This window comes from Cebidichthys violaceus, unplaced genomic scaffold (genome assembly GCF_023349555.1).
Source record: "Cebidichthys violaceus isolate CVI_PGR_0920_01 unplaced genomic scaffold, fCebVio1.0.p SCAF_23, whole genome shotgun sequence".
In the NCBI taxonomy this organism is placed as follows: Eukaryota; Metazoa; Chordata; class Actinopteri; order Perciformes; family Stichaeidae; genus Cebidichthys; species Cebidichthys violaceus.
In genome coordinates, this window is record NW_027176406.1 from 9,213,268 (window position 1) to 9,240,960 (window position 27,693).

General features: G+C 46.4%; 2 protein-coding genes across 4 annotated transcripts in view; one reads left to right on the forward strand and one right to left on the reverse strand.

Annotated features, from left to right (window-relative positions):
- The first annotated feature begins 27 nt into the window (after window positions 1-27).
- Window positions 28-12,570, forward strand: srebf1 (sterol regulatory element binding transcription factor 1). 2 transcript variants are annotated; one of them, XM_068718290.1, is made up of 19 exons: window positions 28-330; window positions 2,500-3,081; window positions 4,271-4,449; window positions 4,557-4,691; window positions 4,790-5,008; window positions 5,108-5,222; window positions 5,452-5,609; window positions 5,771-5,990; window positions 6,105-6,289; window positions 6,386-6,647; window positions 6,894-7,060; window positions 7,278-7,446; window positions 7,561-7,669; window positions 7,898-8,007; window positions 8,910-9,042; window positions 9,210-9,375; window positions 10,149-10,364; window positions 11,004-11,115; window positions 11,796-12,570. In XM_068718290.1, the coding sequence occupies exons 1-19, from the start codon at window positions 225-227 to the stop codon at window positions 12,014-12,016; spliced, it is 3,564 nt and encodes a 1,187-aa protein (XP_068574391.1). In that variant the 5' UTR covers window positions 28-224; the 3' UTR covers window positions 12,017-12,570. The 2 variants fall into 2 exon arrangements, with proteins under 2 accessions (XP_068574391.1, XP_068574392.1); XM_068718291.1 differs by having other exon boundaries at window positions 5,774-5,990.
- A 3,390-nt stretch (window positions 12,571-15,960) lies between these two features.
- LOC137878270 (retinoic acid-induced protein 1) overlaps window positions 15,961-27,693 on the reverse strand; it is a 39,713-nt gene continuing 27,980 nt past the window's right edge. Inside the window, exons 2-5 of one of the 2 annotated variants that reach the window (XM_068718501.1) lie at window positions 19,996-26,597; window positions 19,689-19,782; window positions 18,442-18,491; window positions 15,961-16,048 (exon numbers count right to left, since the gene is read on the reverse strand). In XM_068718501.1, coding sequence (XP_068574602.1) covers window positions 16,040-16,048; window positions 18,442-18,491; window positions 19,689-19,782; window positions 19,996-26,520 — 6,678 coding nt within the window. In that variant the 5' untranslated portion in view covers window positions 26,521-26,597 and the 3' untranslated portion in view covers window positions 15,961-16,039. Of the gene's footprint in view, window positions 16,049-18,441; window positions 18,492-19,688; window positions 19,783-19,995; window positions 26,686-27,693 lie in introns of those variants that run through there. The other variant, XM_068718500.1, reaches the window with a different exon arrangement.

Sequence of the window (27,693 nt, forward strand, 5' to 3'; positions counted from 1 at the left end):
AGTACTGAATGAGCTCCAGTGTTTGGCTTGGGTTAACAAGTTTCCCTGGACCATCATGGGGGTAGGAGTGAGTGGTTAGTTTGACACATCAATACAAAGTTGCAGCTCGGGATCTGACGCTTTTGGCAAATGTAGGGACGCGAGAAGTTTCCCCATTTTTTCGTCTCTGAGCGACTCCACAGCCAGTCAAGTGTATAGCGGAGAGCCCAGACACAACAGTAAAGATGAACAGCCTGTCTTTTGACGATCCTTCGTTGGATAATCTGGATCCAACGCTGTCGCTAAATGACCCCAGCGAGATTGACACGGCCCTCTTAAGCGACATTGATGGTAAGACCATGTAACAGTGTTTGTTAGCTCATCCAGTTACGTTTTAACATGTGCTAAACTGCATAAACACTGCTTGTAACTTAACGTAACGTTACCTCCTGCATGCCATGGGCTTAGTTTGACTTGCCTCCTGTGTTTTACAATCTAATGTTCAGTCTAAAAGACTTATTTATGGCACCATTAAGCACCATCAGTGATCAGTTTAAAGGGATTCAGCTCACGTCGTAACGTTACCTTAAGAGTAGCTAGTTAACGTTAGCCGTTTAGCTAGCTAGTATTCTGTGTACGTTGGCTGAGGTTGGTAACAGGCGGTCTTGTCTACGGAGTCGTGTCTTGCACACACTATTCAGAACTCGCCATCATAATCTTTTTTCGTACTAACCGATTAATAGAACGGGCTAGCTAAGCTAGTAGGTTAAGCTAGTAGGCTAGGCTAACGTGAGTGCGCCCCGCCCCCAGCCTGCTCCACAGACAGGGGTTACTGTCGTTCATTGCCTCAGTTGACCGACTTAACAAATATTATACATTTATGTCAAGAACTATATATATATATATATATATATATATATATATATATATATTAGTATTTATATTACTTTGTGCGTTATTGCCACATTTTTTTTCTTATTTTTTTGTAAACACATTCTTGTTTATCTTTGCAGTAACGTTATATATAAGTACAAATTAAACGGCTCGTGCTTATTTAGTTAAATACTTAGCAGAGCAATCCAAATATTTATGTTTGTGTTATGGTCACATTGTCATCACCGGTTTGATGTAATGCATAAGGAAATAACACATTATTTTATTATACATAATTGAGGAGTGTGCTATTTTCATTTCCCCACAAATACTTTAATACGCTAATGTGTATTTTCATGATAAGAGTCAAAGGATATTAGCGCAGAGCACCACTGCGTAATGCGCATCCTGCAGACGTGCTCGCATCTTCCTAAATGTGACCGACAGTAACCCTCAGCTCGACGGTAACCTCGCGCGGAGCCACAGACAGCGCGCGCGCGCTCTCTCTCTCTTCCCTGTCTTGGGCTGATCGGCATAGCAAGTCTCTGAGACGCGCTCTGATTGGCCAAGAGCGATCACCTCATACAAAACACTGGACTATAAATGTAGGCTGCTGCGTTTCCACTGCAGACACAACATGCACTCAAGAGTGTCCGGGTTCTTTATTGCGGTATATCCTGTCTGAGCTTCATCAGGTCAAATTAGAGACAAAAAATATATTAAAATAAGAGCAGGATATATGAATATTAGAGTACCTTGAATTCACTTTGAAAATTATAATTTTCATATAGTTGTAAAAGCATTTCCCAGTAAACAACAGCAGTTTGTATGTGTCAAAAGATTAATTATGAAACATTTTCATGTTTGGACATATCATGCTAAAGAGACCATAACCATATCTGCTCATCTTTTGAAATACTTTTGTACTTTGTATGTCAGCACACATTCTGAATAGGATTCAGTTATTTATCCATTCATATCAAATTTAGGTTATTATTGAATCCTGGTATTCATGATATATTTATTTTTTTGAGTATGAAAAGCAACCAAAATGTTTTCAAGGTAAACACTTCCTTTATTTGTATCAGTTTCTTGCTGCCCTAGCAGTTCTTTTTCTTAATCAAACTATTTGGTGATTCTAATTTTGGGTAAAAACTACATACAAATTTAAATATTCTCTTCTTTTTTTCTTTTTTTTCTAGAAATGCACTATTTACATTTTTTTGAATGTTTTATACTTTTTTTGTATTTGAGTTTTACATTCTGGCATTAGCTCGGTCTTGGGTGAAATGGTGCATTCTTATCCTGAATCTGTACTTCTTTCATCCATGATGTTATGTTTTTACACCGTGATTGTTTGAAGCGTAACTATTGTATTCTTTAGCTAATTTTTGAGGGCTCTCTCCATCCTGTTATATCATAAACAATATACATGTGGGTGTATATTGAAATGAGATGTTTTTAATACTCAATAAGCCAAACTGAAATCCATGTTTCTATACAAATGTCTTATCAATTTTAATCAGGCTCCAATTCACAACTGCAGATTTCCAGTGTCTGTACCCCAGAGTTCTCTTGGATGATTCTTATATATTTTCTACTTTTTCAGTAGCAGTGACGGTGGTTCTGATTTCTCTCCCTCTTCAGACATGCTACAGCTCATCAGCAACCAGGACATGGAGTTTGGAGGACTGTTTGATAACCCTCCATACACAGGGCCTCCTCCCACCCAGGAGCCTCCTGGTTTGTCCCAGTCTATCACCACACCTCCAGTTCCAACCACCATTACCACCACACCTCCACCTCCGTCGTCCTCCTCCATCCTAAGCAGTAGCCCACACCTGGATGCACTCCTGGGCCCTCCCATCACCCGTAGCTCCTCCACCCCAGACAAGGCCTTCCAGCCTCCCACCTTCCAGCAGTCCCCTCTGGCCCAGGTTCCCAACTCCACGCAGAGGCAGCAGCCAGCCTCCCCGCCGCAGGCTCAGAGCCTCAGACAGCCCCAGGTGGAGCAGCCCCAACCCATTCTCAGCCCGCCTGCCCCGGCCCGGGCAGCTTCACCTCATAGCTCACCAGCAGCAAACCCACCTTTCAGCTCCACGGCCCAGGTCCTCTTCACCTCGCCCGCACCCCAGACTCCGCCTCAACCTCAGCCGCAGGCACCACTTCAGGCCCAGGTGCAGTCTCAACAGGTCCGGGCCACCTTCAGCAACCAGAACAGCTACACAAGTAAGCTTTGATGGCGATGAGGGTTTATTCTATTGCTTATTAGTTAGGTAGAACACGATGTCTGCAGGTCCTTGAAATTCTATTTTAGCCAACAGGAGCTATAATGTTTGGTTTTGAAGCACAGGACACACAATCCAACCCACGAGCCAAAAGCATTATCTCACAACCTCACACTCACTGAACTCCTCCAGTGCAGCCGCAGTGCCCAGCAAGGTGGCTCTTCACGTGTATTGCATTCACCGAGCTCGGACACTAGGTTACTCAACCTCAGCTGAACTCGTATCCAAGTCCAAATCTATTAGACTTTGCTCAACGGCGTGAGAGTCTATGAGCTAAGTGAAAATGCTCTGTTTGGGCAACACCTATTGTATATGTACATAGTGCGGCATATCTACATATCTGCAGCAGCCATGTTGACATTACCACCTGATTGTGTCTGGTATTAGTTTAGTTAATATGGACATCGCAGTAGCTTTATGATTTAACATAAATTTATGCACAGGCACCGTATGCACTGTGTTTAGTGACTGTAGCAAAACGCTAATTTACAACCGTGGGTGAAAAGTAAATTAAACGTGGCTTCTCAGATGCAATAAATGTTTATTACTCCTGTAAAACACCCGATCCTGGTACTGACAGGTGATTGCGATGGCTAGACCCAGTCGGAGCTGATAAGAAATATAAGGTGACACACTGAATGTTGCTATCACTTATTTCCAGTGAGATTATATTTCACCTATTGGCCTACAGACCCATAGACAAAGGCTTGCACAGTGTCAAGTGTAGTAGTGTTGCATTAATAACCATTAATAACCAATGATAAGTTTAAACCAGTATCATAAAAGTGTTCACAAACTGCCACATCACAGCAGTAAAAAGAACACTGGACCTATTTGACTTATATTGGCTGATACCATATACTGATGCAATTTATTGGTTGGTCTATAATTTCTTCTTTTATAATATTCAACTCCAAAATTGCAGTCGAGATTTGTTTGGGTATTTTTTTTGTTTGTTGCTGCAATAATTAGGTGAAAGCAATTTAGCAGTTGCGTCATGCTCTGTATTACTCTAGTGTGCAGTTGCTTAAAAGCCGGTAATGAGGTGGCTCATTGTTGTGTGTGTATATTTCATACAATTATGCTTAAATATAGGCTGAAAAAAAATATTTTGCACAACTATTTTCCAGCTGTCAGTCCCAGCAGCGTGAGCCAACCCACCGCCACCATCTTGTCATCCTCACCTCCAAGTGTTCAGCCGGTGACCATCCAGGCTCAGCTCCAAGGCCTGACCACCACGTCTTCTCTCCTGGCCACGTCGACGAGTCCCCCGGTTCAGAGCATCGCGCCCCACGTGCAGCAAGTACCCGTGAGTACCTAAACGTACTTGTACATACAACACACATGCAGTGTACTCGTTGTTTGTGTGTCATGGAATACTAAAAAGCAAAACTGTACTTGTGTGCCTCTTCTCAGTTGTTGCTGCAACCCCAGTTCATCAAGGCGGAGTCTCTGTTGCTGACCACTCTGAAGCATGACCCCTGCATTGTCACTACCATGTCCTCCACATCCCTGGGCACCACCACCCCAGTACAGAGCGCTTCACTGCAGGTAGGCACATCATGTGCAGCACAATACTGACCTCAAACATGAGCATTCCTTAGGTAACAGTCTTCCTTATTTTCTGGCTACCTTATTTACCTCTTTAGGCCTTTATGGGCGGTGGCACAATCCTGACCACGGTGCCGGTCATGATGGACACCGATAAGCTGCCTATCAACCGCATCGCCATCAGCGGTAAGCCGCTCGGCCAGCCGCACAAGGGAGAGAAGCGCACGGCCCACAACGCCATCGAGAAGCGCTACCGCTCCTCCATCAATGACAAAATCCTGGAGCTCAAAGATCTGGTGGCTGGTACTGAGGCCAAGGTAGGAACAAGTTTAATTTAAATAGATTTGTGAGAAAAATCTGGCAATCTGCAACATTGAGAAGTGGAAGAAGCTAATGTTTTATATTTTTCCTTGTAGCTCAACAAGTCTGCAGTGCTGAGGAAAGCCATCGACTACATCCGGTACATGCAGCAGACCAACCAGAAACTCAAACAGGAGAACATGGCTTTTAAAATGGCAGCCCAGAAAAACAGTACGTGCCAAAAAAACCCATCTTTGTTATTCCATAACAGCTTCTCTGCAATTTCTTTTCTTTCATTGAAAGCAAGTCAATCAGTTGACCTTTTGTGATGAGGTCTATTGATAGCTACGGTTATCCTGAAGTGATCGCAGTGAAATTGAAAGCTGAAGATATCTTTACTTTTGTTCCACTGATTGACCTCCTGACTGCTCTCCTCGTCTTTCCTTTCCTCTTTCTTCAGAGTCTCTCAAGGACCTGGTTGCCATGGAGGTGGACGCGCCGGCTGATGTGAAGAACGAGCTGCCGACCCCGCCGGCTTCAGACGTGGGCTCCCCCACCTCCTTCTCCCACTGTGGCAGTGACTCAGAGCCTGACAGTCCAATGGGGGAGGACACTAAGGTGTGCATGATTTAAAAATAGTATCTAGCATTTGTGTCCGTAACAGATAAAATCCTCAGTCAACCAGCACTGTTCTTCATCCGAATCAAATACGCAGCCACTGTCTGCGTCTGCTCTTTTGTCACATTGACGTATCTCTGTGGTCTCTTTTTTTTATTTAGCAGCCGAGTGTGGCCGTGCAAGACGGACCGGCGGCAGGAGGCAGTGCTGGCGGCATGTTGGACCGCTCCCGCATGGCTTTGTGCACCTTCACCTTCCTCTTCCTCTCCCTCAACCCTCTGGCCGCGCTGCTCTGCTCATCCGGCAGCAGTTCAGCTGGAAGCGCAGCAGCCACCGCCACCCATCACGCAGGACGCAGCGTCCTGGGTGTGGATATTGCAGGTAAAGTGTAGCCACTGTCGTCAGTAGTGTCACAAAAATGATCCGTTTTGAAATGATGTAAGAGTCTTATTTCGTGGGATGTATTACATGATAAATGAAATGTGTTTTCCGTAGCGGACTCGTGGGGCTGGATGGACTGGATGCTGCCAACTATACTGGTGTGGCTACTGAACGGTATTCTGGTGTCAGGGGTTCTGATCCGACTGTTGGTGTATGGAGAGCCTGTAACCAGACCACACTCTGGATCTTCTGTCTTGTTCTGGAGGCACCGCAAGCAAGCTGATCTGGACCTAGCTAGAGTATGTATAGATCTGTGTACCTGTATATATTTTTTCATACATTTTTTTTTTCCCCGTTCATCATCATCATCCCTGATCTCTTTCCCCCTCCCCCAGGGAGATTTTGCCCAGGCCAGTCAGAACCTGTGGACCTGTCTGAAGGCTCTTGGTCGTCCCTTACCCATCTCTCAGTTGGACCTGGGCTGTGCTGCACTCTGGTCCCTGCTAAGGTTCTGCCTCCAGCGCCTCTGGGTGGGCCGCTGGCTGGCTGCCAGGGCTGGAGGGCTGCGATCGGACCGTCCCCTGAAGGAGGACGCCTGCAAAAGCAGCCGCGACGCCGCCCTGGTTTACCACCGCCTGCACCAGCTACACATGACGGGTCAGTTGGTGGGGAAAAAAAACACAGTTTCTTAATAAATCAGTGTTGTGTGAGACTGAAGAGTGGCATATACTGAAGTGACAGAATCTCAGTCGATTAAAGAGGAACCTTTTTGAGCCAGTTTATGTTGATTCAGTGGCTATAAACATTTGTTCACTAATTTTGCAAAATCCTTTTATGATAATTGCATCACTGTTATTCTCTGTAAAGATATATATATATATATATATTATTATTTTCATACAGGTAAGCTGAATGGTAGCCACCTGTCAGCGGTGCACATGGCTCTGAGTGCGGTGAACCTGGCGGAGTGTGCTGGCTCCTGTCTGCCTGTAGCCAGTCTGGCTGAGGTCTACGTCTCTGCAGCTCTCCGGGTCAAAGCCAGCATGCCCAGGATCCTTCATTTCACCTCCGTAAGTCCCCTCAGTAGCACATGCACAACTGTCTAGCTCAGTCATTTATAATGTGCAAATGCAATATTTCATTTAATTGTTGTTGAGTGATGCTGAAGTACTTGCACATTATCCTGTTTAGAGTTAGAGTTAGTTGTTAATGACCCCGGGACTTGATTCTGTCCACTTTTGACTTTAAGACGAGTGAAGAACTTATCTTACCTTTTTACTCTGATAGCGAGTGTTCCTGAGCAGCGCCCGCCAGGCGTGCCTGTCTTCTAGTGGCAGTGTGCCTCCAGCTATGCAGTGGCTGTGTCACCCACTAGGTCACCGCTTCTTCGTGGATGGGGATTGGGCTATTCGCAGCACTCCTAAGGAAAGCATCTACAGCCAGGCTGGCAATACTGGTCAGTGCAGACAAAATGTAGTACAGCACTCCATGTGGCCCAAACCCCTCTGTGTGGTAGGTGCACATTGAGAGGCAGTGGTATGTTAATGGTCTGTTAATGGTCCTCTTACAGTGGATCCTCTGGCCCAGGTGACTCAGGCCTTCAGGGAGCATCTCCTGGAGAAGGCGCTGTACTGTGTGGCCCAGCCCCACGAAGAGAAAAGCTCCAGCCAGGGAGAGGGGTGAGGGAACAAAACACACTTCCAAATTAACTGTTTTTTTATACTGCTCACCCCGCTGGAATTTGTCTGCCATTTAGATCTTGTATTAGAATCTCATGGTTGATTTACTATTTGACATTAAACAATAAGGATTGCATAATGGACTATAAAAAAAACGGATTGATTTGAAAATGTCATCGTGTGTTCCTGTGCCGGCAAAGTAACCACTCAGTGGGTGTCTCTCCTCAGGGAGTATGCGGATGCCCTGGAGTACCTCCAGCTGTTGATTAGTGCATCAGATGCAGCTGGTGCCACCTCCCAGTCCTTTGCTATTGGCTCCAACATGGCCACCGTAACTGGTAAGTCGCTGTTCTTTCTGTCACCAACTCATTTTTGTCTGGGAAGAAAGAAACCAACCACTGGAAAGACATCAAAAGCATTAATGCCAAATAATGGCAGCAGTTTTTGAACACTACCCCAAAAACAGCTTCTATGTCAACACATTCGAATGTAGATTTGGGCTCCTTACTTTATTACTAGTTCTCTTTTGAATTGCCTTCGCTTTTTCCCCGCATCGTTCAGTCACGTGCTTCGACTGTTTGATTTCCTCAATGTGTTTCCTAAATAAGAAGCGCTGAGATAAAGTTCATTCTTTCTACTTTTGAGATTGGGTGGCATGATTTCCACTGGGTTGACTTTCACCCTCCCACCACTTTCCTTTTTGTCCTCACTGATCACAGATCTGAGCGAAAGGGGTTTAGGTGAAAGGGAGGCATCCACTAGATTGCTTCATCTATCTTCAGCGCTGTCAAATCGGTGATCACCTTGAGAGGAGGGAAGGAGGGGAGGGGAAGGGGGACTGTGCAGGGATTTTAATAAGAGACTTTTCTTGGCAGAGCCTCAGGTTGCTCACAGTATTAGGTGTGTGTGTGTGTGTGTGTGTGTGTGTGTGTGTGTGTGTGTGTGTGTGTGTGTGTGTGTGTGTGTGTGTTGCCCAATGTTAAATGGAGTAGTTTTCCCTCATGGGGGAGTTGTCAAAATGGCTGCATTCTCTCAGCATGTTGTGACTATGCCAGAGGGGAGAAACAGATTGATTCAGAGGTCAAAATACAGACAGCAGCTGTGTGTGTGTGTACATGTGTACACTCTCATGCATGTTAAATGGTAAAGTGGGCAGTGGGGGATTCAAATATTTGCATGTTTGTTTGTTTGTTTGTCTGCGGGTGTCTCACCATTTGACTGTTTTTGTTCCAACTTCCAGGCTGTGACCCTCACTCCAAGTGGTGGTCCTCCGTCACTGTGGTGATCATCAACTGGCTCCAAGGAGATGACACCGCGGCCGAGAGACTGTATCCGACTGTCGAGCACCTGCCCCGCAGTCTGCAGAACGCAGAGTAAGTCGGACAGACGCGCACACACACACACACGCACACATACTGGAACATCTGCAGTCAGACTAAGACTGCGTTTCATAACCTTTTGTCTGCAGAGGACAGACACACATTTCCACTTCTTTAACCTGTGTCCTCTGTCTCTTTTCTTTTGGCCCTCGCTCTGTCAGGAGTCTTCTGCCCAAGACGTGTCTGAACACATTCAGGGCTGTGCGGGCTCTGCTGTCCAAGCCAGAAAACTGCCAGCTGAGTCTGAGCTACAGCGACAAGGCCAGCGCCCTGCTTCGAGACAGCCTCAACCTAGGACCACACTGCCACAGCTCCAGTTTAGACAAGGTACACACACACACACACACACACACACACACACACACACACACACTTGCAGATTTGTGCGCATTAAAGTCAAGTTTTGTGAGGGCGACAGCATCTGCATAAAAAAATTGCGTACTCATAAATGCACACAGTGACAGATGTTCTCACACATGTGCGTGTATCAAATAGTAAACACAGAAAATTGCACACACACACACACACACACACACACACACACACACACACACACACACACTTTACCACAGACTGTGAATCCCCCTGTAGCAGCTCCTCTCTGTGATACAGCGGTGTCCTACCTCTGGCGTTCAGCAGATGGTGATGCTGGTGGATAGGTAGCCTCACAGTGTGTGCATGTCTACGGCCAGAGCTGTGGTGCATTGTAGTTGCATTGCATGTGTGTCTCAGCCGAGTGCAATGTTCCTGCAGTGCAACACAGAGCTGGGCCACTAACAGCAGAACACACACACACACACACACACACACACACACACACACACACACACACACACACACACACACACACCACACAACAGTGGGGGTGGAAAATGCCCTTAGAGTTTGAGTAGAGCTCTGTTGTAGTTGGTGCTGGGTAATATCTCTGAATGTTTGTTTTTATTAATGCAAATAATGACACAAATATTTAGTGTGTTCATTAACACTTTAATGTAATTACCAAGTCACATTTCACCCCAGGAATATTTGAGAATGGCAGCTGAAGTTTGACATAGAAAAAACCTTTTTCTCTCTAATCTTGTGCATTTCTCTCTCTCTAGGTTGTCCAGTTGCTCTTGTGTGATCTCCTGTTGGTGATGAGAACCAATGTGTGGCGCCTGCAACAGCAGGGGGCCGGTCCTGCTGGGTCAGGGTCGGTGGGTACCAGCGGCCCGGTGGGGGTTCACCAGGCGTCCCCACCGGAGCTCCAAGGCTTTCAGCAAGACCTCAGTTCCCTACGCAAGCTGGCACATAGCTTCAGGCCTGCGATGCGAAGAGTACGTACAACAGTATTAATCCCTTTAGTTGTTTAGCTCATGCAAGTTTTGGGGCTTTCATTGTTTTGCTTACGTACATTCAATCCTGTTCTCTAATCTTATTTCCACTCAGTCTAACAACACAAACAGATGTCCAGCACGAAGTCATTGACAGACACTCTGGGAGTTATTAAAACAAGATGAACACACCTAAGCATCTGTTGTATTTGTCTGTTTACATTGTCAGGCATTTAAAACCATGACTCATCAAAATGGGACTTACAATCCTCACTTGGAGGAGATCGACTCAGAGGCGTCCAGACAGATTGTTTCGTGCTGCACATTACCTGGAAGGGTCAGACACAAGGGCAACACATTAACAGAAGCACATAGCATATATACATCCATTCTTTTTGTGCTCATATTTGCAGGCAGTTCATGATACAATTATCTGTTGCAACACACACACACACACACACACACACACACACACACACACACACACACACACACCCCTGAGGCAAGTGTTTAGCAGCGTTGTTCGCAAGGCTTCAAAGTCTCTCTGAGGTAGAGCTGAATGTTATGTATGAGTCATCATCCCTCCTCCTCGTCTTCCTCCTCGTCTTCCTCCTCATTACTCTTCCCTCCATCTCTTTCCAGTTGTTCCTTCATGAAGCTACAGCCAGGCTGATGGCGGGAGCCAGTCCCACCCGCACGCATCAGCTCCTGGATCGCTCGCTGCGACGCAGGGCAACGCCCGGAGCCAAGACAGGTGTGTTTAGACGCACTTATGTTGATTTTATTTATTTCATCCATTCGGCACAAGTAATTCTGTCTGCAGGCAGAATGGTTTGATAAGCTTTTTGTTATTTTGGAATTTCTTTTTTTTTCTTCTTTTTAATAGAGCAAACCGTAATTTCCTCAGTTGTGATATTTTCTAGTAATTGTCTAGTAATAACTTTTAAACCTAATGAATGTGGATACATCATTTCTCACTGATAAGATGAGTCCATGTGTTCTGTGTCTGTTGTTTTTTTCTCTAGGTATTGTAGGCAGTATGAGAGGCTCTGATAACATAATCATAACCGTTGTTTTTAATGAGTTAGATCAGCCGGGTGTCATGCTATAATCCGGTAGCTTTAAAGTAAATTTCTAATTTACTGAGAAACTTCAACTGTGGATTCTGCTTTTCTCCCAGCATCACTTTTTAGATGTGTGTTTTCCTGCAACTTTTTAAATAGAAGTTGTAGAGAGCTGAGAGACACCGAATGGCTGTAATCAGTAGCTCTAATCAGCTTCTCATTTGTTTTGCCCAATTGTTCTCAACACTTAATCCCATCGGTAATTAAATAAGAAGCCGCTGCAGTCTGATAGGCCGTGGCTGGCCGAGGACATCGAAAAGCTTACCCGAAATACCGCGATAATGACATTATTTGTGTATTTTGTGTGCAGAGGAGTGCGAGACGCGGCCCGGCCAGCGGGAGCAGGCAGAGGCCGTGATGTTGGCGTGCCGCTACCTTCCCCCCTCCTTTCTGTCGGCTCCCGGCCAAAGGGTTGGCATGCTGGCGGACGCAGCCCGCACCCTGGAGAAGCTGGGAGACAAGAGGACCCTCCACGACTGCCAGCAAATGATCATCAAGCTGGGCAGCGGCACCACCGTTACCAACAGCTAGAGGGAAAGGAAGGAAGGAAGGAAGGAAGGAAGGAAGAAGGGGAGGGGTGCTGAGAGACGTGCATTGACACTGTATATAAAAACATCTCTGAAATACAAAAACACACACAGACAGAAAAGAAATCCCCACAGAGACACTACCGTACAGTCTCTGGCTTTCTGCCGTGCAGCTATGGAGCAAATTTATTAAAATATCCAGATTTATATCAAACTGAAAGAATTTTCTTTATGGACTGTCCCTCATCAGGAAGCACTTGTTGGGTTCACATTCTTGTTGGAATGGATTATTACAAGAATAAAGGAAGCGTACTTGCCGAGCTGAATCCCCTCGTGAGACTGCGTTGCAGTGCCACAGTTTGACCACAGAGAGGAGCCATCACGTCCTCTTAGAGTGTGTGTGTGTGTGTGTGTGTGTGTGTGTGTGTGTGTGTGTGTGTGTGTGTGTGTGTGTGTGTGTGTGTGTGTGTGTGTGTGTGTGTGTGTGTGTGTGTGTGTGTGTGTGTGTGTGTGTGTGTGTGTGTGTGTGTGTGTGTGTGTGAGAGAGAGAGAGAGAAGCATGACAGAGATACTTGCCCTGCACTTATTCAGTATAGTCCCACCCACGATATTTTCGACATAGATGCACCTTTTACGACACGAGTGCTCAGTGGGTTGGAGTGGCGGTCTCCCCTGATTGGCTGCAGAGTGAGGGGGGGGGGGGGGGGGGGGGTCTCTTGTTCGTGGGAGGAAAAGGACCGAACTGTGATCGGTCCGACCGTGGGCCTGTTCAGTGTGACGCCGCTCCGCAGGTTGTTCAAATAGTGTTAAAAAGTATGATTCATGTTTTTACCGGCGATAATCTGAGGAGAGGCAACGCACTGAACAAGCTCTGTGTCTCTATCTGCACTAGCCCTGCGCGGCTGATTTCAATGAGATAAGTAATATTATGGCTTTATGAAGTTATTTTCAGAGCGGCCATTTTTTGGTTTTGCAGTGTACATATTTTAAAATGTATTTATAAATCTGTATGACATTTTGATTAAGCAGTATTTTGCATAAGCAGAGGGATAAATGCTTGTTTTCTTCCCCTAAAACCTGTTTTGTTTGGTAGCTTTTGAACAGGCCCAAATCATACGGTTACTGTTCTGTGACGGTCAACATGGAGACGGTATCAAGTTATTTGTGTCACGTCGTCGGACTCAATTGACCTTTTGCACTGTTGCACACGTATGCAACTATGATATCAAAATGATTTGGCAGCGTCCAATTCTGGCATCACCGACAGACAACTGGAACGATCACGTTAACCTTTGGCACTTTTGCAACAACATGATGCAGACAATTTCAAAATATAATTAATTTTTTTTCCAAAGAGGGGCCTGTAGTGAATCTTCTGGTTTTCATTTGTAGCTCCAACATAAAGAGCAATACTTGCTCTTTCAGTCGTTATGGTTTCATGCTCCTAGAGAACCGTCGTTTATTGGTTTTTAGAGTGTAAAAAGAACTTTGGCATGTGTTTGTGTCCCAGAACCAGTATGTTTTTTATAGTGTCACTAATGTGAAAGACTGAAAGATTGAGATGAATGAGACGCAACCATGTCTAAAGGTGTTATTCCTGTCCTGTAACTGGCATATTTGCATCTCTTGTTCTTTGGTTTCATCCTTTTTATGATGTAAATATTAAAGCATTTTGTAAAGAAGACTATAATGTTTCCTGTGGTGCTTTCCATTTTAATGCTTTTAATGGTTTATTACCTCATCATGATGATGATGATGATGATAAAAGTAATTACAAGTCCCCCTCCACTAAACTCAGATGTATGCAAGTAGGTCATGTGGTTACATGTGAAATGGGATTAAACTTTTGAAAAGTTTTTTTTCAACAGAATAAATTTAAAAATGAATGATAATTCTGTAATTATTCTCGAACAGTGTTTTTGTAAGCAAAGGCCAAAGTTAATTGATATCCGTCATAGTTGCTCTTCAGTGCATTTCATGTTTCTAATTTGAATACTTAACATTGTGTTAATATCAGACTCTTTGAAATATGACTATAATGATGGGATGTTAATGTGGCTTTGATGATGGAAATTGGACTTTTTTGGACTAATCGTGGTCACTTTTTACTTGGCGAGCACAACAAAGGACCATAGGCTGGTCCAAATTGTGTCTCCATGTATGTTAATGTCAGTGCACGTTCAGTAAAGACAAAAAGAGCAGGCATTGGTCATAGCAGCATTGAAAGGTGCTGGTATATTTAACATTGGCGTTACAAAAAACATTTCAAACAAAGTGATGCTGTGTCATCGATTCCAAACAAATAGACATGAAAATCAATAAAACGGCATGCTCCAACTTAAGACAAGTGACATTCCCAAAAAAGGTCGCTATTTTTTTTCATCAATGGATTCTTTTAATAACATTTTATAAGCAATAACATATTCCATTTTATAGAAAATAAACATCTCTAGGAAATACTATACACAATTATATTAGTACATCACATCTTACATTTAAACAGCATCAAATACTTATATACACCATTAAATAATGAGCTTCATAAAAGGGAACGTTTGTTGTGGCGTTTTTGCACTTTCTTTTATGCTCTAATACTTAAATATGTCTCCTTTTTGATATGACCAGTACTTAAACTGACACCCTGTGTGGGGCATTGTTACATAGCATGGAAGAGTGAAAGAGGCTACATTTGAGATACACAAACAGACTGTGTGTGTTGTGAAATCTGTATTGAATGTATATCTTTCTGCGTTGCTGTGGTAGGTGAAATAATCATACATCATGGCAATGTTTAACAGTAATACTTCTGAACTGTACATAGATGTGAGGTGAGATGACCTGACCCCCGGTTGGACCCTTGGAGCCCTGATCTGCAACCTGTTGGGTGATGATGGCGGCGTCTTCTGTACATATTGAATGTGCACACAGTTGAAATGGAGTAACACTCTGAAACAGAGTCATTGTTTTTTTTTTTGCCTTCTTTTTAAAGTTTTTCTTTTTTAATTTCTGAATTACAACAAAGCCTGACATATACCAAGGGTGACGCAATGATGTCGTATAGTCATAATGCACATCAAAATACATATCCGAAGATAAGAGCATTATATTAAAATACTGCGTCCATTTTTTTCTCAACTCTTCAATATCAGAATATTTAGAACCTGTAAAGCACGTCATCATGTACAGTTTCCTTTTTTGTTTCATTTTGTCTCTTGTTTTAAACACAAACGCACACATTGAGATAGTACATCCAGTGGTTGGCTGCTGCTTTTTTGATGCAATGACATCATGAATTAGAGATGAACTTCTTCACTCACACAGACACATGAGGCACAAACACGCTGATGTGGCTGTAGAATGACATTGTGGTTATCTCACACACACACACACACACACACACACACACACACACACACACACACACACACACACACACACACACACACACACGCACGCGCATACACACCTCTTGGCCCACAGACAAGGTGGCCAGAGGGATGCTCCCGTCCAATCAGTGTCCGCCAGGTGTCTGAATATGATAGTAACCCATCCGAAGGCAGAACACACACACACACACACACACACACACACACACACACACACACACACACACACACACACACACACACACACACGCACATTCCTCGCTCTGCATTTCAAACAGCCCCCTGTGCACTGGGCTCTAGGCACACAGTCTCTAAAGCGCGGCCTATCCTCCTGTTAAACAGTGCCGCTGCCTTCTGCCTTCTAGTAAGGGGCTCAGTTGGGGAAACACATTTCCAGGCCGAGTTCAGGGAGCAGCTATTCTCTGCGGAGCCATCCTCCGGGGCTTGTAGCTCCACTGCATCGCAGCCTTTTATCCTCCCCCAGCCCCACTGGCCGACGCGCCTGTCCGTCATCACTCATCACCGTGTCTTCTAGGTGTAGGTGGCTGTTAGGACAGCATCTTTGTTTGCCTTGCTGGATAGGGTGATGCTTGCTTGTCTGAGAGGTGGTGTTGGTGGTGGAGATGGTGAACTGGAATATCTTACAGGTCCTGTAGAAGAAGGGAAGAGAGACTGACATGAATTCAAGTCACAAACACACAGAGGAAGAAAAGTACGAGTTGTGACAGAGGTTTTGAGGTATTCCCACAGTGACTGCTATACATGTGTGTGCTATACATGCACCGTCGTTGTGCAGGTCTGCAGACATGTAAGTGAGCTGGCTGCAGTGTGCAGGAGCTGGGAGATGGATGCAGCTGGCCAGTCAACCAGCTCCACTGTGAAAGACACAGCGGGAACGCCTACTAATTGAACTGATGTGGTGGTGGTGGTGGAGCGCTTTCTTTCCCCTTATCCGCCTCCGCAGCCCCCCAGTATCTCTCGTTCACCCTTCCTGTCTTCTCTCTGAACTGGCAGTTGCCCATCCTTATGGCCTGGACTCAGACCAGCAGCTTTCGCTCTCGCTGTCTTTTTATCTCTCCCTCTTTCTGTTTACCTCTCTGGAGTAACTCATTCTTTTAAACCTTCAATCTCACTTGTTCTTTTTTTTCTCCCATCCCCAAGTGCTGCCTCTCTCTCTTGTTGCCCTTCTTTTCTCTTCTTCTTTCCATCCCTGTCTCTTTCATTTTTTAACTGCCCCCATTCGTCTTTTGTTCCCACTCAGCCGCAGCACAAAACAGTTTTTTCTTCATCCTGCCTGTCTCTCTGTGTAGTCGTGTGTGAGCTTACAGGTAACCCGTTAACGAACCTGTGTGGACGCACACAGTGTGTGTCCCTTAGCTCTAGAGAAGCCACAGCTGAGGGCAACATGTGTGTGTGTGTGTGTGTGTGTGTGTGTGTGTGTGTGTGTGTGTGTGTGTGATTTCATTGATATATGTGTTCCAGCCCTGAACACAGGCAGAGGGAGAATTTCAGAGGGGGACCCATGAGTGGGGGTGGTTTGTGTGTGTGTGTGTGTGTGTGTGTGTGTGTGTGCGTGTACGTATGTGTCTGCTCTTCCCTTTGATTAGGCTGCTCAGCGTAAATTGGCGCTGCACAGACCCGCACACAGACCTTCAGATCCCTCAGCTGATGACAGCTCTACCTCAGCCTGCTAACAACAATCTCTCTCTCTCTTGCTCTCCTTTTTCTCTCTGTTTCACATACTCTATTTCTGCCGCTTAGACGTGGGAGTTGAGGTGAGGAGAGGCGGGGAGAGGAGATGAGAGAGAAAGATGGAGGAAGGGATGAGGCGGGATGAAGGGAGGATGACTGAAAGAGTGGAAAAAAGGGAGCTCGCAGGAGATGAGGGGTGAACAGAGTGAGGGAGCTGGAACAGCAGGGAATCGCACAAGCAAAATAAGGGGGGGGGGGATAACAAGAGGAGGAGGGAGAGAGAAAGGGTGGAGGGAGCATGTGGGGAGGATAGCAGGCAGTGATGCTGGGTGGGGTGTTTTGATCAGCAGCCAGCTTTTCATCCCTGTCAGTCTGCACAGAAGAGAACAGGAAAGGAAGAGGGAGGGAGGGAGGGAAGGAGAGATGCAGAGAGAGGGAGGGAGGGAGGGAGGAAGGAAGGGAGGCTACTGTCACTGCTGCCTCAATGCACCGCTGCTCCCTGCTGAATGTCAGCATCTCTCCCTCTTTACTCCCCCCCATCCCTCAGCATTTGACCTTCCGCTTTGTGCTGCAGTGTGAACACGCCACCACCAGATGGCGTCTGTCTCGCAGGAGGGTTGACTGTGGAGTGGGCTGTCCATATTAACAAAATAACGGCGACCCATTGTAATCGCAGTGGTCTGCAGTCATAACACTGGGCGTTGAGTGACAGCATTACATGAAGGGCACGTAAGTGTTTGCAGAGCTACTGGTGGTTGATGGGTTAAGCTTGCCAAGGTTATTGGGAACATATTGATCTGGTTACAAGATATCGGTCGGTCCAAGATGAGATCATTGCCCGTCTTGGCATGGGAACGGAGAGGGTACTTGATACAGGTGTACAGCGAACACCAACGTGAACCCTCGTGTTCCTTGATTTTATTCTTTCGCTGTTCTACAAGAGCTGACAATTGTGTTTTCTGCTCTGCACTGTATCATCTATCCAGCCATGGTGCTGCTGCTTGTGACAGCAACGTGTGAACTCATTCGTTATTTTTTTGGGCGAAAGGGGGAAAAGAAAACAAATCGAAATGCACAGCTTGGAGGAGAGAGGCTGTAAATGCTCTAATGGGAACACAAACCTAAAACCGTACATGGACACACGTGGAAACACTAACGTCTGAGAGGTTGTTTCCCTGGGTGGTACTAAATCCTCTCCACACTTCATTCTTTCTTCTATGCATGACTCACTGTTAAAACAGGATGCAGTAATAATTTGGTCAAAGAGTTTAAACCCTAAAAACTGATAATATAAGGATTGATATAAATGTATTCACTCGTTTAAAGTTTTATTTTTGTTTTATTTTCTTACCTCATGTTTAGGACATTTTATGGAGAAATCATCCTCGTGGAATGTGCAGCCTAGGCAGGGAGAGAGAACAAGAAAAGAAAAGGAATAAGCTAGAGTGTTAGACAATAACAATGAATGAAACAAATAGCATGAGGCAAATGCACACAACAACCCAGCACACACACACACACACACACACCCCCTGGAAAAATAAGGATAAATGATAAAAAGGTAGGGTTAAATGTAAAATGAGCAAGAAAGAGGCAGAGCCAGGGGAGAGAGAGAGAGAGAGAGAGAGAGAGAGAGAGAGAGAGAGAGCGAGAGAGAGAGAGAGAGAGAGAGAGAGAGAGAGAGTGGGAGAGAGCAACAGAAGAAAGAGAGACACTGAGTGGATAAGTTGCGATGCAGGCAGACAGTCAGACATGGCCGGTGCACTCAGCAGGATTAAAAAGGGCCTCGCTCTGCTCCCTGTGCTGGCTAAAGGCAGACGTGGCAGGCCTTCTAATCCTCACACCGTACTTCCTTGGCATGAGGTAATGTAAGGGGAAGCCATACAACAACACATGTGCTGCTGACACACAGACACTGACTTATGTTGACAACAATGACCAGGGACACACACACACACACACAAGCATTGAAGGGAGCGTGGTTGTAAGACGCACTATAGGGTAGCATTAGAGCCAGCATTTAGGCTGGAGGCAGGAGGGCACATGTGCAAACACACACACACACACACACACACACACACACACACACACACACACACACACACACACACACACACACATCCAGTCAGAAGAATGGATGGATGGAGCCACAGGGGTTGTGGTCAATAATGCACACATACACACCCTCCACCCTCTATCTCTTTCCCACTCTCCCTCTTGCACACTCCAGGATCCCACTTTCCCCTCATCATCCCCTTTATTCAAGGCTCCCTACCTCTTTTCCCTCCCTCCTTCCCTCTTTTGCTCTCTCTTAGCACTCTCAGACATCTCTTCTCACACTCAATAATGTTACTTCCTGATGCATTTTCCTTCTCTCATTTTACCCACATCCACTTTCCCTCCCAATGCTTTCTTCCCTCTCCTTTAATTTCTCTCTTTTTTTTCTACCTGCCTTATTTTTTCCTTCCCCACAACCCACTAAACCTACGTTCAATTTCCCCTTCCCAATTTCCCTCCTCATTTCTCCTCCCTCTCCCTGGCTTTTCTCCCCTTTTCATTCCTTGTTGCGCTCTTCCTTCTCTCGCTGCAGCCTCTTACCTATCTCTTTGGCGCAGACATAGTGGTATTTATGAGAGCAGCCTCTCCAACAGCAGCTGAGGGACGCCCCCACAATCTGGCACTTGTAGCAGCTCTGGGGTTAGTCAGACAAACGGACATATGGACCGAAAATCAACAAAGAAACAAACAAATTGACCGAAGGAGGGACATAGGGATAGAGAGGGAAAAGAGAGGAAAAAATGTCAAAATGTTAACGTCAATTTCTCAAAGAAGCTGCATATTATTCCATTAAATTTTTAACTTAACATGCATACATTTCAGAATAGACTGTTTATTGCTATCGTACCGTTTGGACTGAGTTGTTGGCAGCCTCCCTCAGTCCGTATAGCCTCCCAGCTACCATAATTACCCCCTTGGTCCAGATGGCACAGTTTTCATGGGCCCAGTGCTCTTTAGCCTCTGCCTCCACTTGTAGCCTTTTGAACATGCTGTCACCACCCTCTTGGTCACTTGGGGCCCCTGTGCTGATGGCCTGGAGCTGCTTCATCCTCCTGAACCTCTCTCGGAGAGTTAATCTTTGAGGACCACCCTCCTGACCCATCCTCTCTGTTCTTTCTGCCCGCCGGTAGCGCCAATGGTGCCTGCTACTACTGCACTCTTGAGTGGAACCCTCTGTATTGCCCTCCTTTTCTGTGCTGCCCTCGCCCTCGTTCTTTGAGGAGCTTGGTTCTTCACTGCTGCTACTGTTGTTGTCATTGGTTTTCTGTGACTCTTCCCTGATGGATTCTGTGTGCTCGATCGTCAACATTTTCCGTGGAACGCCATCCTCTGTGTAGTAGGGTCCGCACAAATCACCTAGGTCTCTGTAATTTGCTGGCTTTCCACACAGGCAACATGTGAGACACCTGTCAATTAGATGTCTTTTCACCAAGGGTCCTTGTAGCATGGCAGCAGTGTGTGGCACTACTTTTGCAACTGTGAAAGGATTCCTCATTCTGAGTATGCCCTTTTTTCTACGTCTCTGAAATACCACCGCATCCTCAGGCTTGTTGACTATGGCACACCAAGAAGAAAAGTCTCTGGAGTTGTTAATCCGTACATAAGGACAGAAAGACAGTTTAGAACTTTGATGGACTGGTTTGCGCCTGATTCTTTTCACAGAAATTATCTCAGTCTGTTTTTCTGATATTGTTACTACAGGACCCACGATACATGTTTCTGCGTTTTCCTTCTTTTCTATTTCCCTTCTTTCCATTTCTTCCTTTTCTCTCTCCTCTTTTTCGCATCCTGCAGCCCTTACTACTGCCTCAATAACCTCCATGACGTCTTTCATCCCAGGTTTTGGCCCAGGCTTTTTGTGGACCTTCATTGGCTTGCCAGGAATCAGCTCTGCTGAGGCTTTGCCTCGTTTCCTCTGAGTTGGATTTGCGGATGGTTTCCTGCCTCTCCTAGGTTTCTGAATGAGTTTTGTGCTGGTTACCTGGGGGGCTTCTGTGATCTCATCTGCGCTGATTGGCAGAGGTATTGTGGACTCTGTGGGGGTTACCGTCTCTTCTACCCTCTCCTGTTGTTGTTCTACTGTTTCAATATTTTTCTCCTCAACTGTCTCTGTTTCTTCTAGAGGAGCTTGGCCCTTTCTTTTCTTTCTCCTCTGTTTTAGATGCATCTCATGGTTGTTTTTAATGGCCCTCTGCTTGGCTAGCCTTGGTGTTGTAACTATTAGGCTTCCTGCTTCCAAGGCTACAACTGAGACATCTGTGCTCTCCACCATGGCCCATCTCTTCCTTTTAGTTCTGGTGGACTTAGTGGAAGCAGATGATATACCTTTTGAGGCCTGTTGTGTCCACTCTTCTAGAGACTTGACTTCAACTGGGGCCTCTATTGAGCTCCAAACCTTGTCAGCTCTGACACCATTCTGTATCCCTGGTTGAATGTGTTCTTGTCTTGCCTCTTCCTTATTCACAATCTCTTCTTTTATCCCTTGTCTCAACTCCTCTGCTGTTAATGCCTCCTGACTCACCTCATGCTTTTCTCTTTCTTGTGCCATCTCCTTTTTTCTCACTACTCCTTCACGCTGTTTCAGTACTTCCTGTCTAGAATCTATGTTTTTCACTTCTCCCTCTATCACCTCAGTGCTATTTATGAGCATAGAGGGCTCACCTTCCTTTAAAACAAGTTGAGGCAAAGCCCTAACTGTCACATCATCACTTAGATTGCTGTCCATCTGGGGAATTGGGAGGTGTTTTTTTGAGCTTGGAGATGTAATTTTCTGCACCATGGCCTCATATTTCTGTCCTCTGCCTTTGCGTGGTGGAAGAACTTTTGTTTTAGTGGGGCATTGAGGAGGCACCACAGGCACATCACTAGTGATGTCTGTCTCACTGAGGTTTGGAGGAGTGTCTTTGGGTGGGGAAGTGACCACAGAGACTTTCTTGGGTGGCCCTCGCTTTCTTCTGGGGCCACGGACACCCTTCTCTTTAGGTGTAGAGACAACCTGTTCCACTAGAGGTGGTAAGGCTTTTGGTTTGGGCTTTGGACCCCTCTTTTTCTTTACTGGTGTTGTAGAAAGTTCTGGGCTACGTTTCCGTTTTATTGAAAGTAATGTTTTTTCTTCAGATTGTTCTGTTAGGACAGGTGAGGCAATTGGTGCAGGTGGGTCTGCTGGAACATCTGTGGTTTTGACTGCATTAGGAATGGAAGTTGGAGTTTTTTCCAGAGTAACAGGTTCCTCTACTTTTGGAGAATCATCAGTAGCTTTAATTTCTGTTAGTGTCAGGGGAAGAATATCTTCCCCTGTGACTTTTTCTTTTGACAGTTTTTCTTGTGAGGGCTTTCTGGATCTTAAGACCATGTTCTTACCCTCCTTCTCTGGAGCCTTCACTTCGTGTGTTGCTTGTTTTTCATCCTGGTTTACTGGTTTAACATCCTGGGTTACTTGTGATATTGAAGCTTTTGGGCTCTTCCTGGCCCTGCTTTGCTGTCCCGTCAAAGGTTGAATGGTTTCTTCTTGTACCAGCTTTCCCTTAGAAACTGAGCCTTTAGGGCGACCCACTGAGGCCTTGATGGGTGCAGTGTCATCGGGGGGCAAAATATCTGCAGGCTTGAGTGCAGGCTTAGGTCCTGGTTTTGGACCTGGCTTTGGAGCTGGTTTTGGACCAGGTTTTTGCCCAGGTTTTGGCCCAGTTTTTGAACCTGGTTTGGGTCCTGGTTTTCGTTTCACAGGTGTCTCAATTTTCTGTGGCAGCTCTGATTCATTTGGCACAGGTTTTGGTCCTTGTTTAGGTCCAGGTTTTGGCCCGGGCTTTGGTCCAGGCTTAAGACCAGGTTTAGGCCCTGGTTTTGGACCTGGCTTTGCTCCAGCTTTTGGCCCTGGTTTTGGTCCAGGTTTTGACCCTGGTTTGAGCCCAGGTTTTGAACCTGGTTTTGGACCTGGTTTTCTCTTTACATGAGGCTCAACTTTAGGTGGCAAGTCTGGTGCATTGAATGAGCGAGTGCACATTCTCGAACGAAAACCATCAGTTAGCATTTTGGGAGTCTGGCTCACAATAGATTCCTGATGAGCTAGGTCCATTGGATCCGAGAATAACACAGTTTTGCTTGGAGACATGCAGGGTTTCTGTGTAGGCGAGGGGGCTCCTTCCTCTTCCTTTTCCCCCTCTCTCTCTAAGCTTAGTTGTTGCCTGATTCCTACACCTGAATGCATGATTCTTCTTCTGCCCCTTGCATGCTTACGTCCAAATGCCCTTGGCTGAGCAGATGGGGCCATAGGTTCTGGCTTGGCCAAGGGGGTCACTGCACTGGCGCAGCTGATGCCCGGCTCCATGTCTTCATCGCCTTTTTTGGGGGAGGGAGGAGTGTCTGCCCAGGAGGGGGCTGAGGGAAGTATCGACTTCCCTGGCAGCTGAGGAGAGTCTGGCTCCAGCACTTTAGCATCACTGTGATCAATATGATCCCTTGCCTGAGCTGAAGGTGTTGTCTTGTCATTGAGAGCTGAGAAGACTGGCATAGCAGACTGAGGCTGAGGAGCAGTGTCACCAATGGCAGACTCCCTTGCAGAAGCATCTGCTGCTGCTGTTGCTGCTGCTACATTTGGATGGGCAGGCGCCCCTGCAGGCTCGTTGTCAGTATGGAGCTCTGTACTCTGACTCTCTGTCCTGCTGCAGAGATCCCCAGATGACTTCTCTTGCCTATCTCTGTTAATGTGATCCTCAGTCGATGACACTTTCTCCCCCTCCTCCAGTTCCTCCCTAACCTCTACAGACAGAAGAGAGGAAAGAGAATGTTGTTGTTTCTTTATTTCTCCTTCGCCCTCCTCATCCGCCTCATACTGTGAACCCTCATCCTCCTCCCCCTCCTCTTCATCCTCCTCATCTCGGCTCTGTCTCTTGTCTGAGTTGCTCTCATCCAAGGCCTCAACTTGAGGGGTTGGAGAGGTGTTCTCTGAGCTGTCCTCCTTCTCTGTGGAATATTGATCCTGTTCAAGGTCCCCGCTAGAAATGAAAGGCAATGTTTTCACTGAGCTCTCAGATGCAGTTGGGGACTCAGATTTGAACGTCTCTGATTTCATCTCATGGCCAAAGTGTTCCTTGTGGCTGGAGTCAGAGAGAGCTGCTGGGGACTGTTCAACTGAGTCTCTTGTATCAGGGTCATATTTGCTCTGGACCGTTTGGTACAGTGTCTCCTTGTAGCAATAGTTTTTTTCTGTCATTCCTTTGTTAACTTTGCTGTAGAGAGCTGGACATTTCTCTTCATCTGACCATTTCTCCAGATTCTCTGTAGATTTAGTTGTGTCTGAATCTCTCTCACTGTCAGGAGACTTATCTGTTGACACCTCCTCTTTGTCAGCTGATTTTTCTGTCCATGCTAATTCTTCAAAGTTCTCTTTGACAGGCTCGTTGATATGCTGTATATCTGAAGGGGAGTCCCTTTCTTGTTTCATTGGACTGGGGATTGTAATGCTTGTAGGAGACCTCTCATCGCCAATGCTCTTCACTGGAGTATTCATGCCATCCCCTCCCTGCCCTGACTGACATCTAGTAGGGTCAGGGGTAAGGTTGTGCAGACCTGAGTCTCCAGACCTGGTTGACATATCATCTGGAGATGTCATGGAGCATGAAGAGGCTGTGTCCAGGTTGAGGTGTGTGTTATTGGGAGCCTGTGCTGGACTTCTGCCCTGGCCACAGTAGTAGTAACCCCTCTCCAGTTGTTCATCACTACTGCTGGAGTAGCCTCCCTCATGGAGTTCCATGGGCATTGGCTGGTGTTGTGGGGTAGAGTAAGGGTCCTGCATGGGGCCTCCACCAACACTACCACCACCACCATCTGGATATGGAGGACTTTTGTACTCCTCACCCTTTTTAATGGATGCTCCGCTTCCAGCACTGCTGTTGCTACCTCCACTGCTGCGCTTACCACTTTTCTTGTTGGCCACCAGGGCCTCTGAAAGCAGCAACTGCTGGACATTATTAGAGATGTTCTCTACCTGAGAGGTGAGGGCATTCAGGCTCCACAAGCTGGGGTTTGACAACAGCTTCTCTGAGAAACGTTCTTTCATGGTGGGGACCTGCGGTGTGGTGGTGTAGCTGTGGGGAGCTGCATGGGGCACATTGGGTGAGGGGTGTGAGCGAGGGGGCATCAACATGGTATTGGTACTGGCTTGCTCCTGCATGCCAGCTGAAGAGGATGAAGAGGAGGAGGCTGCCCCAGGGGTCATGGGAGGTTGGCCATACTGGAATGACTCTGGATTGGTCATTAGTGGCGAAGGTGTGGAGCTGTACGAGGGGGAACGTCCTACAGAGCGTGCTGGAGAGTGGCTTGAGGAGGGGCTACAAGTCTGATAATACTGTTCTGGTGATCTGACAGACAGCTCTGAGAGACAGTAGTTTTGTTGGGGTTGGCTGTAGTGTTGGTATTTAGGGTGGGGCTCCTGGGGGTTGGTCATGGCCTGTAAAGGGGGCTGCTGCTCATAACTTCTGGAGGGAGGCTGCTGGTAGCCATAACTGTTCTGGGTCGACCTGTAACCCCCCTGCTTCAGATTGCTGTGGCTGCTCATTTGTCTGCCATACTGAGAATTTGGGGGAATGTTGTAACCTTTATAACAGTGGGGCATAGGGCTGCATTTTTCCATGTATGGCGAAGGAGAGGGTGAGTGCTGGGGGTAGTGAAGGTGACTCTGGGGGTACATGAGAGGGGAGGGGGCAGGGTTTGGGGGGTGAGGCTGATGGTGGGGGCTAGTATAGGCAGGGGTGGAGGGCTGGTGGCACTGGGTCTGGGTATGGCCCAGCATGTTCTGGTCCATGTACTGGGAGGAGCCAGGTGCAGGGGTAACACCAGCCTCTATACGCCCCACCATCTCTTGGTCATACTGTGCTAACTGGGCAGAGTCCTCCCATTTCTGCTGGAGGTGGCCCTCGCTTATATACTGGGCTGAGTAACTCCCGGGGCCCATGTGATTACTATAGCCCCCAGGACCCTGTAGGTGCTGACTGGGGTTTGGTGTGGGCACTTTGCTTCCTCTGTAGGCTTTCTTGGCCTGCGAGGGTGCTGAGCCCCCATTTCCACTCCCATTCCCTCCACCATTGCCTGGGTAACCAGGGTAGGCTTGCTGGCTGTAACAGTCCTTGGGTCCTCCTCCAGTTCCTGGTACTCCAGCTGGCGTCATGCTCGTGGGGTTCGCCAGTGAATGAGCCTCATAGCCGGTTCTGCTGTGCCCGGGGCCTGGATGTGGACCGGGGCCTGGGTGCGGATGCTGGGGGTGGGGATGATGCGGGTGTTGTCGGTAGGTCTCCAGGCGGGATAATTCATGGGGCTCCTGCTGGTAGCAGGGTTGGTTGCTGTGGTAACCACCGCTGCGCTCACGGAAGGACTGCATAACTCCCTCCGTCTGCAGGCGGAGCTGGGAGGGGGAGGTGAGGTGAGACAGGAAAGGGGGAAGGGGGGTTAGGGGTTCTGAAGGCAGGGAGAGAGGGGTTGAGAGAAAAGAGAGAAACATAGTGAGGGTTAGTGCTGTTGAGCCAGAGGTTAATCTATCTTGCATTTCCTCCTCTCATGTTCAATGTCTAATTCTACTTTAACATCCACCTAAAGTCAAAGCAAAATTATTTCCCTCTTTGAGAACAATTGAATACAACGTTTTTCACACAAACATTCAAACATACAAGTATGTACAGTATTATTTTTGTGCCTGTGTATGTGTGAATGTGCATTATTGTGTGTGTGTGTGTGTGTGTGTGTGTAGAAAATGGCCCCTAAATGGTGCAGGCTCCTGAATCGGTTTCAGCCTCTCAAGATGGAGGGGCAGACAAGATGATGCAGTCTCTGGTGCAATGATTGACATGTCTGAGAGGAAGGAGAAAGAGAGAGTGGTGTGTGAAACTTAATTACTTATCGGTAATGAATAAGTAATCATAACAACCGCAGTGTGTGTGTGTGTGTGTGTGTGTGTGTGTGTGTGTGTGTGTGTGTTAATATGTAAGAGCGCATGATTGAGACCAGGCAAACGTTCAAACACAGCGGGACTCAGCAATAAGATGACATCTGAAGAGCATCCGTGGTGGTTCATAACACTCTGGCTCTGAGTCTCAACTGAACTCACGTACAGAGCCTCTGTGGCTATTTAGCTTTCTAGCTGACTTTGTATGATGCATTATTCATTGTTATTGTTTTGGATCAAATATGATCCCCAGACTTAGCCCCTTTTTTCTAAACACTCTGAGATATTAAAATGTATTACCTAAACAAACAATGTAAAGCGATATTATCTGGTTTGTCTTTGATGCAGTGTTTCATAAAAAGTTCAACTGTGAGCTGCTCAGATGCAAACTCCAATTTCCTCCAAGAGGAAGTTGGAAGTATGTTGAAGTGCATGCTTTCAGTATACCAGTAGGGGTGTCATAGAGTGTGTTTGTGTGTTTGGTGTGTTTGTTCCATGTGTATGAGTGCACGTGGCAATGTTTGTAATCTTTTGCCTGCTTATGTGTGTTTGTGAGTGTGTGCTTATGCATTCATACAAAAGAGAAAGGAAGAGAGGAGGTGGGAGAGTGCT